Below are 13,752 nucleotides of genomic sequence, written 5' to 3' on the forward strand. Positions count from 1 at the left end.
TGGCGCTGGTCACCACTCAGCTAGAGATGGACCTTGGTGCGGCTGGGCCTCAGCTCGGCGGGGAAGAGGGCGGTCCTTTCGTGGGTTGGGCAGGCCTGTTTGATATTATTGGCAGTGGTTCGATGGGATCGGAGATGCTGGCCCCATTCGCCTCCATGTTCCTTTCCCCCATTACCGCACCTCTACTCCATTCCCTCCTCCAGCGCCATCGTCTACCGCGACCATCCGGCCGCCACCATAATCTGCTTCGGACAACCCAACTTCCCTTATCCGCCACAGCGGGAGGCTGGCTGCAAAGCCCTCGGCGGGGATGGCTACGATGGACAAGGTCAAGTTGGTGCTCTTGAAGAAGAACGACATCTCCATCAAGGATTCGGTGTCTAAGGAAAAAAGGAATGAAGAGGTATGCGGAGATGTACAAGAAACCTCTCACTCCCATGTTCATGGGGGCTGTTTCGGCTCCGACCCGCAAGGAGGAAGTGGGGGGCATGGAGGTGGCCAGATGATGATCTCTGATGGTTCATCCCCCTGAGTGCTTTAGTTTCCCTATGTTAGTTGATTTCCCTTTGATTGGTGGGTGAGTTGGTCTGATTAGTGTCTTTGTACTTCCTCGAGTCATCTGTCTGCTGCTGCCTATGTGTATCTGCTGTTAGTCAGGACGGGTTGATGTGTTGTGTTTCCCTGTCTGCTCCCTCTGTTCGTTGTTGTGGTTAGCTATATTGAAAGTGAGTTTGCTGATGCTGCGAGTGTGTCATTTCCAGTTGTCTCAGCCAGTCTGTTTGGTTTGTTGCACGCGAATTGTTTGTTTATGGGTCCAAATGTCGTAAACTAGAATGTAAGGGGGCTCCATAGCCCAGCCCAGAGACGGTCAGTTCACAATTTGATCAGTAGCTCTGCCTATAATATAGTTTGCCTACAAGAGACCAAATTGGCGGTGGTGGACAAATTCATTGTAGCTAAGTGCCTGCGCAGCAACTTCTCGGACAATTTTATTGCAAAGGAGGTAGTTGGTTCTCGTGGTGGTATTATAGTTGTTGTGGCGCAAGGGTTCTCCATCAACCTCAATCATTTGGCCTAGGGCACTCATTTCATCTCAGGCACGATTGTGGATTTAACCTCCAACTCCTCCAGGTCCTTGATGGTCATTTATGGCCCTTAACTGGACGCTGAAGAGATCTTATTCATGGATGAACTGAGGAGTTGCATACCTCCAGGTACTTGGTGATTTTAACTTGATTTGGCAAGCCTCTGAAAAGAGCAATGACAATGTCAACTTACGGATGATGGGACATTTCAGAAAGATGAATGATGATTTAGAGCTCACGGAGATTGCTCTTTCGGGCAGGCTATTCACATGGTCGAACTAGAGGGAGAACACGGTACACACTAAAATTGATCGGGTACTTTGCACAAAAGATTGGGAGCTTCACTTCCCGCATTGCCATTTGGCCCCGCTGTCAACGAGCATCTCCGACCACTGCCTGATGATTCTTCAGAACCTCGAGATCAAGCATTTCCGTGGGTTCAGGTTTGAGGCTACTTGGTGCACATGCAAGGTTTCCCTCTTGTGGTGGCAAACGCCTGGGCAAAGCCGATCCTCTCCAATAATGTTGTCAAAGTTTGCATATCACGATGTCTAGAGTGGCAAAGGCCCACAAGTGCTGGGCTAGGCAGCTAAGAGCATCTCTAGCAAACCCCTTAAAACCGCATGACCCGTAAAATTTTGGTGACTATACGGGTTTGGCCCTTTTTGGGGCCAGACCAAAGCCTGTATAGTCGCCCCAGCCCATAAATCTTTTATAGTGGACCGAAAACCGCCCCCTCGCGCAGTATAACTAAGGGTTCGCGGCTGATACACGGGGTTGAACCCTATCCACGAGCCGCCGCAATCCCTCCTCTCCCCTCTCAATTTCTCGCCGTCGATGACTCCAATCCGCCACCCAACTCCACCATGTGGCGCGGGATGTGGTCCTCGGGCCGCGGCGCCCGTGGTGGCGACGCCCCCGAGCAGAAGCAGTGCGCCGCCACCAACGCCGTGAGGAAACGGAGCGCCCGAAGGTACCTCAACCAAGGCTTTCAGCTGCCGCCGTCGCTCCTCCACCGCGAGACGGATGAGTACGATCGTTCTCCCGTACGTCGCTCACGCCAGTGAAAAAAGAGCTGAAGGAGCTCCCGCCGCTCCGCGCTATGAAGAGGGAGCCAGAGCTGGAGCGGCGGGGCGGTGGCGTCGTTGGGCCGGAGGATTTCCTCCCCCTGCGGAGGCAGACGCCTTCGAGGTCGCCATCCTCGCGCGCAATGCGCGGGAGGAGGGGGAGGCGGAGCAGCGTTGTCAACATGACTCCGACCTTTACAAAGTCCTCCTCGAGCAGGGGCTCACGAAGGCGAAGGAGTTCGACGACAGCTTGGCAGCATGGCACCGCGAAGCCAAGGCGCAGGACGACATCTACATCGACCTCAGCTCTGACGATGAGGACTGAGCTCCTTCGCCGCTGCAGCATCGCCGCCGCACCCGGATGGCTCCGGTGAGCCAAGTTTTGGCACTAGGGTTAGGGTGGTCGTTGCTCCTCCAATAGTAAAAATTCGACTATGTATGACTTTTGTATGATGATCAAGTAACTATGAATGCTAGTAGTTCTACTCGTAGTTTGATTTCTCGCGCGAAGTTTTGATTTCAAAATTTACAGGTTCATTTTAAAGATTTTATTCTGTCGCAGCTGTTTTCGGCCCATATCCGAGGCATGCCGCGAACTGGATTTGCACTTTTAAGGTCCACGATATAAGGGGTCTGCTCGGGATGCTCTAAGATTATACTGCGGGTTCAGTGAGACTCTTGCAAATGAGTAATTTTCAGTTGTATATTGCTCAAGAGGAGAGAGAGCTTTCTGCTGATGAGAGAATTTTCAGATCTTCGCTAAAGAACAAGATTTTAGGCTTTCTACGCTGGATAGGATAAAATGGAGGCAAAGATCCAGAGTCACCAAAATCAAATATGGGGATGCCAATTCCAAATTTTCCACCTGCGTGCTAATGGCAGAAGTAGGAAAACTAAATTCTCTCCCTGTCAAATTCGGCTGGTGTGGCCGTTGCTGACCATGCACCCAAGGAAAAGCTACTGTTTGATCACTTTAACAGAATGTTGGGTGCGTCAACCAATCGCCAAGTGTCTTTTAATTGGAGTTCCTTGGGGCTGCTTTCCCGAGATCTTTCACACCTGGACGTGATGGCCTCTATGGAGGAGCTGAGAACGACCGTCAATGATCTGCACAGTGAAAAGGCGCCCGGACCCGATGGCTTCATTGGTGGGTTCTACCTGACTTGCTGGGACAGGGTGAAGAATGATCTACTAGCTGCAATAAATCAGATGTTGTTGCTCAATTGAGACCACTGGTCATTGCTTAACAGTGCCCATATTATTCTAATCCACAAGAGTACCTTTGCTTCCTCGCCTTCGGATTACAGGCCTATAAATGTGATGCACAGCATTCCTAAAATACTTGGAAAGTTGTTAGCCTGTCGCTTAGATGCGAAATTCTAAGAGAAGATTGATACAAGACAACTTTCCGTTTGTCTAGAATACAGTCAAGGATGCACATATGAAGAAGAAGCCTCTGTTATTCCCGACGCTAGATTTTGCAGAGGCCTTCGACTCCATTCATTGGGATTATCTCCTTGAGGCCCTAACAGCTTTTGGTTTCAGCTCCCGATGGTGCGATCTCATTGCCATCATCCTTGGCTCCTCATCTTCAAGGGTCTTTCTTAACGGCCTCCCGGGAAGAAAGATTTTTCACAGAAAAGGGCTTCGTCAGGGCAATCCGCTTGCACCTATGTTGTTTATCCTTGCCCAGGAGCCATTACAGAGGCTGTTTTCGCTTGCCACTCACTGATCACGGGCTTCTCTCACGAGTGTTTAACCATGCTGCCAAGATGAGAACTAGTCTCTATGCTGACGATGCTGCTCTCTTTCTCAACCCTGTGGCAAACGAGATTCAAACAGTGGTGGGCTTGCTGAATGTATTTGGGTTGGTTTCGGGACTGAATGTGAACCTGGACAAGTGTGTCGTTTACCCGATCAGATGTGATACCATAGCTGTGCATGACATCTTGGCTCCTTTTGGTGGGAGGCAGGGATCTTTCCCCTGTAAGTATCCAGTTTAGCTGCACATCAGTCAGCTGATGCAAAAAAATTTGCGCTCGCTCGCGTCGCTCCGGGGGGGCGGCACGGGCGATAACCTAGCCGCCGCCGCCCCCACTCCCCGCTCCTTCCTCGCTCCCCTGCCGCCGCCGGGGGATGCCGACGGGCAAAGCCCGCTCGGCGGACGGGCGGCGGCGGGCGGGCCCTATCGCCGGCGCAGGCAAGCCGGGGCGGCGGCCCCGGGCAAGGTGGCGGCGCTGCTCCTTCCGACTCTCTGCTGAGGGTGTTCGGGGCGGTGCTCAGGCCGACCGCCTGCCGGTGGTGGCACTCTGCCGTGCTGCCGTGCCGGCGCTGCGGCTTGTAGCGGCTGCTGGGCGAGCTGAGTGCTGGAGTCCCCTCCCTCGGCTGGGGGAGCTGCGGTGGCGGCGGAGAGCTGCAGTTTTTGGACGGCGGCACGGCGGTGCCGCGATGGTGTTTATGCTACGGTGGCTGTGGAGATTGGTCTCCGTCCCTGTACTGGTGTGCTCATCTTCAGCTTGTTCTGTAGCAGAGGGCTGGGCTTGAGGTAGTTGTGGCTGTGGCCGGAGGCCGGAGGCGTGATGGCACGGCATGGTGCTCCGTTGCATCATGCAGGTGGGTCCGGTGGTTGGCTGCAATGCTCCTTGCACAATTGTTGTTCTCCAGGCGAAAGTCTTGCACCTTCTCCGGTCGGTGCCGATGATGGCGGCGTTCTTGAGCGTCGCATACCTTCTTGAAGGCCTCATCGTGGAGATACATCCATTTATTCTCACAATTGTTATGTGATTCCGGATGAAAACCCAAGCTCTGTCGGAGCGGGCGGTGGCGACATTTATGCCGTTACCTTCTTGAAGGCACCGCCTTGGAATCCTTAACCTTTGTGGGGTGGTGGGTTCATGACAATTGTGCAGGTTTTGCGTCGTGGACTGGGCGGTGGAAGCCGGGGCGGCGGCCTCGGATGGCGATGCAACGGCGACTCTATGGGGTAGGTTCGTGGCTCTGCATGGCTTGGGTGGCGACTTGGTGCTACAAGGGTAGCGAGGTCATCGGCCCGGTTGGACGCGGCCCGAGGGGTTGGTCTGGCAAGAAGTCGGGGCGGCGGCTCCGGATGTTTGGCACAGCGTTCGTGGTCTGCAGTCGGTCGTCTCGTGTAGCAAGGGCTACAGGGCCCTCGAACCGTGCGGCGCTATGGCTCGTGATCGGGCGGGGGATGTCGGAGCGGCGGCTCCGGAGCTGGGGGTGTGTGTTTGTTGCGATTGTGGCCTTGTGTCGTGTGGTCGACAAGGCTTCGTTGCTTGTGCGGTTTTCGGCTCGGTTTTCCTTATAAACCGGCCACTTTGTGAGGTTTTCGATCCGGTTTCCCTTATAAACTGGATCAACTCTCTTCTTCTATAATGCAATGCCAGAGCTCTTGGCCCTCTGACGAGGTTCCGTCAAAAAAAAAGTCAGCTGATGCGAATTCGGCGTCAATCGATTTCTGAATGAATGAAGGAGATGTGTCCAGAGGTTGAAGAAGACTGTGCGCCATTGATTTTCCATCCAACGGTGCAAAAATCGACTGACCTCAAACCAAAAATTCAGCTGACTGATTTGTAGCCATTCCCGTAAGTATCTAGGCCTCCCTCTTTGCTTGAGGGGTCCACGGAAGATTGAATGGCAACCTCTTTTGGATATATTTGATGTGCGACTGAAACCATGGAAAGGAAAGCTTATGTACAGAAAGGGGAGATTGGAGCTGGTCAACTCGGTCCTCATTGCTCTCACAACCTACCTATTCACCATCTTCCCTCCCCCTAAATGGCTGCTCAAGAAAATTGATCGCTACAGAAGAAGCTTCATGTGGTGTGGGAGGAGGAGGCCCCTGGGAGCAAGTTCCTCGTAAACTGGAATAAAGTTTGCTCCCCAAAGGTTTATGGAGGCTTAGGAATCAAGGACCTCGATCGATACAGCAGAGCCCTCAGGTTACATTGGCTGTGGTTGGAATGGGACGTGAAAACTAGACCATGGAAGGGGCTGACTGTGCCTTGCGATGCGATTGATCGGAAACCTTTTGCTACCTGTACCAAACTGGAACAGGGTAATGGAGAAAAAATCTCCTTCTGGAGTGACAACTGGTTGCTGGACAGCTCACTAAAGCTTTTTGCCCCTGGTTTGTTCAAGCTAGCCTACAGAAAGAAGATATGTGTGAAGGAGGGGCTGCAAAATAATAGATGGATGAAAGGTCTACAGCGAATCACCACTGAGTTACAGGCTGAACAACTAATCACCATCTGGACTAAAACTGAGTTAATATCCCTCGGCCCGACCAAAGACAGGATCCCCTGGACTCTTACGGCCAACTCTGTTTACTCGGCCCGATCAGCCTACGTTGCTCAATTTTATGGTCTGATTGAAAAACCCCAGTTGCAAAGGGTCTGGGATGTCAAAGCAGAGGGCAAGATCAAATTCTTCCTTTGGTTAATTCTGCAAAACAGAGTTTGAACTGCCGACCGACTCGCCGTGCGTGGCTGTTCTCATGATGACCTCTACTCCCTTTGTGACCAGGAGATCGAATCGATAAATCACCTTCTGCTAAAGTGCCCGTTTGCCAAGGAAGTTTGGTTCTCCTTCAACACCTCGCACCCTTTTGGCTCGGACATGGCCCTTCGCTGCACCACTATTACTGGTTGGTGGAGAAAGATTTCGAGAAATATCAAGAAGAAAGAAGCTCGTTTGATGATTACCATGGCGATGTACACGGTTTGGCATCTATGGAAGAAGAGAAACGGGAGGATTTTCAAGGGGGAAAAGGCGAATGTTGAAACTGTAGCGTCTTTGATCCGAGACGATCTGCACACTGTAGGTCCAATTCTATGCGAGTAGTCCCATGAATTCTTTCGGCATCTCTTTTCTTCTCTTTGTAACTGGACTTCTAGTACTCGTACAGTATTTCCCCCTTGCTTAAATGAAAAAAGGCAGAGCTCCTGCCGTTGCCAGTCAAAAAAGATATGATGCCTTGCCACCTATGCCTACAAGACCAAGACACGGCTACCATCTGCTCATCCAATGTGTCTACGCCAGGTACGTGTGGTGGGCATGTTTTTCTGAGTTCTTTCCAATGGTTGGCGTGCCCAGTACACTCAATAGGCTTCATGATTGGTGGATACATGTCCGGGGCCTATGCCCAACGGCCACTCAGCGAGATTTTGACTCTCTGTTCATGATCATCTGTTGGGAGATCGGGAAGTAAAGAAATGCTCGGGTGTTCTCCAATTTCCCCTAACAGGTTTATTGCTGATTTTAAGCTGGGCATGTGGTTCTTGGAAGAGGTGTTAGTATTGTGAGAGGGTAGCCTTTGTATCTATGGTGTGGTGTTGGCCCTAACAATCAGCTTGTGATTGTTCTGGCATCAATTGTAATCATATTCTCCTCTTCTATAAACATATGGTAAGCATAAGTGTAATCTCAAGAAAAGAAAAACATCTCTCGCAAATCAGTTAAGACATCTCAGAAGAAATTCCCCATGAAAAATATGTAACCACAGCACTATAAGGCAAAAGCATTAGATCAAGTTCATCACCAACATTTCATAACACACTTATATCATCCTGCATTCACACAAGGTTAAAGGTTTTGTTACTGCACATCAACCTAAGGCATGGCATGCCACGATCCACATATGGTTCCATATAGGTTCATAAATAATACGGCATGCATCATATTAGACAGTACTGTAGGCAATAGCTAGCAAACCACAAACCACCAGCAGCTTCAAAGTTCATGCCGGCGAAGCAAACTGCTAGTTGTCAGAGGCAGACTGGCCTTGAAGAAGACCGTCACGGATCTGCGTGGCGATGTCGCGCACCGCACCAGGGCCATGGGGGATGAACACCGCCGAGGACTTGGAGGACGCGCCAATCTCTTTCATAGTATCGAAGTACTGGGTGATCAGCACCATGTCCATCACATCCTTTGCAGTGGTGCCAGGCACATTGACTGAGAAGCCCAGGACGCTGTCCCTCAGGCCATCCACAATGGCCTGGCGCTGGCGGGCGATACCGAGGCCAGACAGGTACTTGGCCTCTGCTTCACCCTCGGCACGCTTGATCTGGACAATCTTCTCAGCCTCCGCCTTCTCGTTTGCAGCCACCCTCATCCTTGCAGCTGCAAAAGGCACAAGTATCATGTCAGTAATACGATGGAGGCCAGATTTAAGTACAAGTGTCCAACTTTCATCATGCCAGGCCTTTAGCAAATAACCTGCATTGATCTCATTCATCGCCTGCTTGACATGCGCATCTGGCTCGATGTCGACAATGAGGGTCTGCACGATCTCAAAGCCATATGCCGACATAGCCTTTTCAAGTTCATCCTCCACAGCCTTTGCTATATCGTTCTTCTGCACGAAAGCATCATCCAGGTTGAGCTTTGGAACACTTGCCCTGATCACTGCAGATATCAATCAGTGCCCCAAATTAGTGGATACAGGAATAGTGGGATATGTTAAACAAATTACATTCAGCTGTATCAGTGATGATATGAATATAGTAAGCTACTGAAACAACATATAGAAATCTTCACGTATACAAAGAAATCCTACCATCAAAGACATAGGCTTGAATCTGGGATCTTGTGTTGGTCAGTTTGTAGTATGCGTCACTTTCTTTGCCAGCCAGAGGTCGGTACTGAATCGATGCAACAACAGTGACAAACACATTGTCCTATAGAACTTCACATGTCAGCGACATCATGATAATTCTTAATAGCAGAAGAAAATACAGAACACAGTATCAATGGCAATGTGACCTTTTGGATACTTGATTAGGTCACTAAAGGATTAATAATTAGTAAGTATAGTTATACGAGAACGTTTCTTAATATCATGTGGCAGTCACTTTAGGATTATATGCAGATGGCAAACCAAAATACTAAAATTTAGAAGTTGCAGGGAGTAACTAACTACCAATATAATATTATATACTTTCAGTGCCGTTCATTTTACATAGAAGAAGTTAACAGGAAAAGCAAGTTTTCTTCAAACAGGGATTCATGTGATTTACAGCCCACAAAGACCTACTGTAAGATGCAATATTAAGCTTTGAAATTTCTGTTGGGACAAAAACGATGGCACCATTTTCTTTAGAAATAAAAGACATCTAAGCATCCATTTTGTAACTGGGTGTTAGGATAAAGTGATAAACCTTTGTCTTAGTTTCACAGCGCACATCCAGCTGCTGCAACCTGAGTGTGAGATGGCCAACTACACGTTTCCCAAAGATCCAAGGCAGGCAGTGGCATCCTGGCTCAAGCACACTGTCAAACTTCCCAAACTGCTCCCTGATGGCCACGGTGGACTGGTCAACTTGAACACAGCAGCACAGATTGCCCATACTGCAGGCTTCCGATCACTTCCGCTAGCACCTGCATATTTCATATATCATAAGACCAACAAAGTAATAAGAAAGATGTCTACAATGATGATATGCATAATACCATTAACTCTTTTTTCCAAAAGTAAATCACCAATAGCAACTACATGAAAATAAATGCTTCACACATTATTAAATCAACAAGTATGCGGAAAGTCAAACACCTTATAAACTCATTCAGAAGTTGCATGATGCTCATATCGACCAACAAAACAAACAGTTGTGCCTCTATAGACCTAGAGATATACCCAAAGAAATCTATTTACTCTAAATCCAGCTTTACTGATGCTTGATTTTCATTTTCTCGGTGAATAAAACTGAGATCTCCAACTTACTTTGAGCAAAATGATTTAACTCGTTTGTACAAAACTACAAGGCTGCAGAGATGAACGTACATAACTATAAGAGCTTTCTGTAGAACACCACAAGAACAGAACAGCAATAGAACTAACAATTCTTGAAAATAATACTAACAATCAATGGAAGAATGCAACAGAACATGCCTGGGTAGAAATTTAAATTGGCAAGGCAAAAGTGAAATGCTCCGCTGGTAAAAGGATAGGGCCAAATTAGAAACAGGGTGGACCTTTACAAGGAAGGCAGGCATCTGCAATGCGCCTTATAAGCAAGGGCGCACTACAGGTCGCTATATGTATCCACTTGGATGGAGACCAATGAAACCAATCAGCAAGCATATATGTATCCTAAGCAATTCACTAACCGCCCACTTGGGCATTCGAGCTAACTTAAGAACATATGAATCACTTTCAATGGCTTAGGCTATTTGTAAAGGAGAAAACTGCGTACAGAACAGGTAGATTAGACAATGATAAGATGCTAAAGACTGCACTGTGCTTCTTGCAAGCAATCATTATTGATTCCAATGGATTAATTGCAATTGGTGACAATTATATGGTCCCGCTCCCACCACACACAAAAAAATAGCAACAACTCGTTCATAAGCATTACAAGGCTTCAGAGCTGACTAGCATACATAATACAACAAGTATAAGAGCTTTGGCTAGAACTCCGGAAAACAGGGCGGATCTTTACAAGGAAGGCAGGCATCTGCAATGTGCCTTATAAGCAAGGGTGCACTACAGGTCTACAGCCTGTTCAATTATCCCATTGTTATCTGTATCCACTTGGATGGAGACCAATGAGACCAATCAGCAAACGTATACGCATCCTAAGCAATTCAGTAATCGCCCACTTGGGCATTCGAGCTAACTTAAGAACATATGAATCACTTTCAGTGGCTTAGGCTATTTGTAAAGGAGACAACTGCGTACAGAACAGGTAGATTAGACAATGATAAGATGCTAAAGACTGCAACTGTGCTTCTTGCAATCATTATTGATTCCAATGGATTAATTGCAATTGGTGACAATTATATGGTCCTACTCCCACCACACACAAAAAATAGCAACTACTCGTTCATAAGCATTACAAGGCTTCAGAGCTGACTAGCATACATAATACAACAATTGTAAGAGCTTTGGCTAGAACTCCGAAAAACAAGAAAGCTAAAAGAACTATGTACTCCCTCCATTCCAAAATAGATGACCCAACTTTGTACTAACTTTGAGTTAGTACAAAGTTGGGTCATCTATTTTGGAACGGAGGGAGACAATTAACCCCATCATATAGAACATATCGAATCTTAAAGTAATTCTCGATAACTTGTTTACTGCAAAGCAGACAATAGAAGTATGCAAGTATGCAAGACAAGAAAGAATGCTTGGCTCGTACCAGGATAGGTTCAAATGACAAGGTGGGGTGATTAATGAGGCAGGAAAGAGGTATATATAAGCAAGACGTGCTACAGCCGGCATCATGCTGAATTATCCCGTTGTACAGACATAAACCAGAACCAATCAGGGAGTGCCTACATGAGCCTAAGCATTGACTAATACCCCACTTGCATGTTTGAGTATTAAACACTTTCAGGGATGTATAATGGTTATAAGGTCTTTGCAACCTGATCCTCTAAAAAAATAAGGTCTTTGCAAATCAGCAGACAATAGCGTACAGGAACAGTTAGTATGACATTGACAAGATAGTAAAGACTGCAACAGTGTTTCTTGCTATCATTATAATTTGATTTGACAGGCAATGGGCAGAAAATTCTATGATCCTACTCATACCACACAAAAAGTTGAGCAATTTCGGCAGCAAGCACCCATGAAAAAGTAGTTAATTTGATTATCCAAGGAGAAAACTAGGGAAAAGACACCCCTGTAAGATTTGGTGCTACACTCCAACGAGGGAAAAGATATCTGAGAGCAACTAGCACAAGCACCAACAGTTCTCGTCCAAACGACTAAACTGCAGTAACTTCCAATTCTTTTTAGTTTTATAATTACGAGGAAATTGCAGTGGATAGAGATCGAGGACGACCAGACTTAGGAGTCGTCGCACCAGACATCAAGAAAGAGACAGCGTTGTGGAGAAAAACAGGGTGAAATCCATCCTCGACATTAGGGTTTTTAAGAACGAAACTAAAAAAAAGACAGAGAGAGTAAAGGCAACGGAACAAGAAGAAAGAATCAAAGGGGAAATTGCGCGAGAGGTGGTGCGGGTTGAGGACCTCGACGACGCGCAAAGACTCGGCGCTAGACTAGAGACTACATCAAACGAAGAAGCAGAGTAAGGCAGAAGCAGAGAGGGAAAACAAGAACACAGAACGGAAAACGAAAAACAAAACACAAAAAAACAGAGGGGAAGATCGATGTGCTCGGGGCGTCAAGATCGCGCCCTCCCTACCAAAAAGCAGAGCAGGATCCGGGAGCAGAGGAGCCACAACGAAGAAATGCCCGGATCTCACACGATTAATGAGGAAGAAAGAGGGGGAAATGAGGGTTTTTGGGTTCTTCACCTCCGTCCGGGGGTTGGAGAAGAGTGGGGAAAGGGGGGAGCGGTGCGGTGAAGTGGCAGTGAGTCTGTCTGTGTGCCCACCCTTCCTTCCTACCGCGGCGCGGCCCTAAATAGTCGGCATTGTAGATGAGGATCAGCGGAAGAAGCCAAGACCCCTACTGCGAAAATCATTGCGATTAGCGCCGGAGAGTACTGCCAGTACCGGATTCGGTTCGCTGCCAGCCGGCGGGCGGAGCGAAAGCAGGAGCAAACCGGCTGCAGATAAGAACGTGGAGGGTCAGTCTTTTTCTCCGTCCTTTCTTTCTTTCTTTCTGCTTTCTTGACCCTGCACTTTGGGCCCACACGACCATATTCCTCTCCAAGCTTGAATGACTGGTGGGTGATCCGAGATACCTGCCAACCAGCCCATGGTTTCCGATGCTCGTTTGTGGTGTTGGTCCCTTTCGCTGCTCGTCATGGTTCTGGTAAGCAACACGCCATTTTATCATCTAAACTAGCTCTATAATTCTATATTTTGTTTAGAGGAATCGGCAATGGCAAAAACAAAATCAGAATCATCTAAACAAAGATTGCTTTTTCTTGCCATGGCCAAAAAATGATACCGCATTTCTCGATAAAAAGAATGGTACGCTGGATTTTGGTCACTGTACAAACATTCCCTCGTAGCTGAAATTTCAACAACAAACAAAACTTAGTGCGGAGAGCACCCATCATGCAACATCCAACCCGACGCTCATATGGAAGGACACGCCCGTTGTGTGGTCGACATCTCCTGTCAGGCTGGCTTGGCAGCGTATCATCCTCCGTGTTCAACATTAATTGCTTGGCAGCGTGGTGCATTTTCGTGGAAAGAGAGGACCACACGCAGGAGCAAAACCCTAGGCGCCGCCTCATCTACTCCTCCTCTCGCCGCTGTCAGGGCGCGTCACCGGGCAAAGCACGTGCGGCAGGCGGTGGGGAAGTCTTGATTGTGGACGACCTATTTGTGCAGGAGTTGGAGGGTTGGAGGCGAAGGAGATGTGTGCTCAAGGGGCAGTCTTCGTCAGGCGGTGCTCCACGACGGCGTTAGTGATCCAATGTGGTGATCTTCAACAGCGTCCTGGCCTGGCTAGGTCATCATAGAAGAGCAAGTCGGTGCATGGTCCTCGATAGCCACGAGATCGACATCTGACTCGGACCCATTGTTAGCAGCATGGTTTTTTTTAGATTTTCTCCAGAAGGTCTTCGAGTTCGGTTTGGGGCGGCAAGACGTCATTGTTGTTCCAGAATAGGAATAATGTTCTCCCCGCCCTTTCCCCGTTCTGTTGGTGTACTTAT

At 48.3% G+C, this 13,752-nt stretch overlaps 1 protein-coding gene across 2 annotated transcripts; it reads right to left on the bottom strand.

Annotated features, from left to right (window-relative positions):
- Nucleotides 1-7,691: 7,691 nt before the first annotated feature.
- On the bottom strand, nucleotides 7,692-12,560 carry LOC100270659 (hypersensitive-induced response protein-like protein 1). Of its 2 annotated transcripts, none has more exons than XM_044541556.1 (5): nucleotides 12,437-12,560; nucleotides 9,331-9,550; nucleotides 8,730-8,850; nucleotides 8,390-8,578; nucleotides 7,692-8,293 (listed from the first exon to the last, which is right to left on the bottom strand). In XM_044541556.1, the coding sequence occupies exons 2-5, from the start codon at nucleotides 9,517-9,519 to the stop codon at nucleotides 7,929-7,931; spliced, it is 864 nt and encodes a 287-aa protein (XP_044397491.1). In that variant the 5' UTR covers nucleotides 9,520-9,550; nucleotides 12,437-12,560; the 3' UTR covers nucleotides 7,692-7,928. The 2 variants fall into 2 exon arrangements, with proteins under 2 accessions (XP_044397491.1, XP_044397492.1); XM_044541557.1 differs by having other exon boundaries at nucleotides 12,325-12,517.
- Nucleotides 12,561-13,752: the final 1,192 nt, after the last annotated feature.

Source organism: Triticum aestivum, chromosome 5D (assembly GCF_018294505.1).
Source record: "Triticum aestivum cultivar Chinese Spring chromosome 5D, IWGSC CS RefSeq v2.1, whole genome shotgun sequence".
NCBI classification, from domain to species: domain Eukaryota; kingdom Viridiplantae; phylum Streptophyta; class Magnoliopsida; order Poales; family Poaceae; genus Triticum; species Triticum aestivum.

Excerpts from the sequence above, each read along its gene's own strand:
- LOC100270659 (XM_044541556.1), bottom strand. The coding sequence starts at position 9,519 with ATGGGCAATCTGTGCTGCTGTGTTCAAGTTGACCAGTCCACCGTGGCC. Across the intron at positions 8,851-9,330 it reads GCTGTGAAACTAAGACAAAG|GACAATGTGTTTGTCACTGT; the intron begins GTTTATCACTTT and ends GAAGTTCTATAG. Across the intron at positions 8,294-8,389 it reads GATGAATGAGATCAATGCAG|CTGCAAGGATGAGGGTGGCT; the intron begins GTTATTTGCTAA and ends TGCCTTTTGCAG.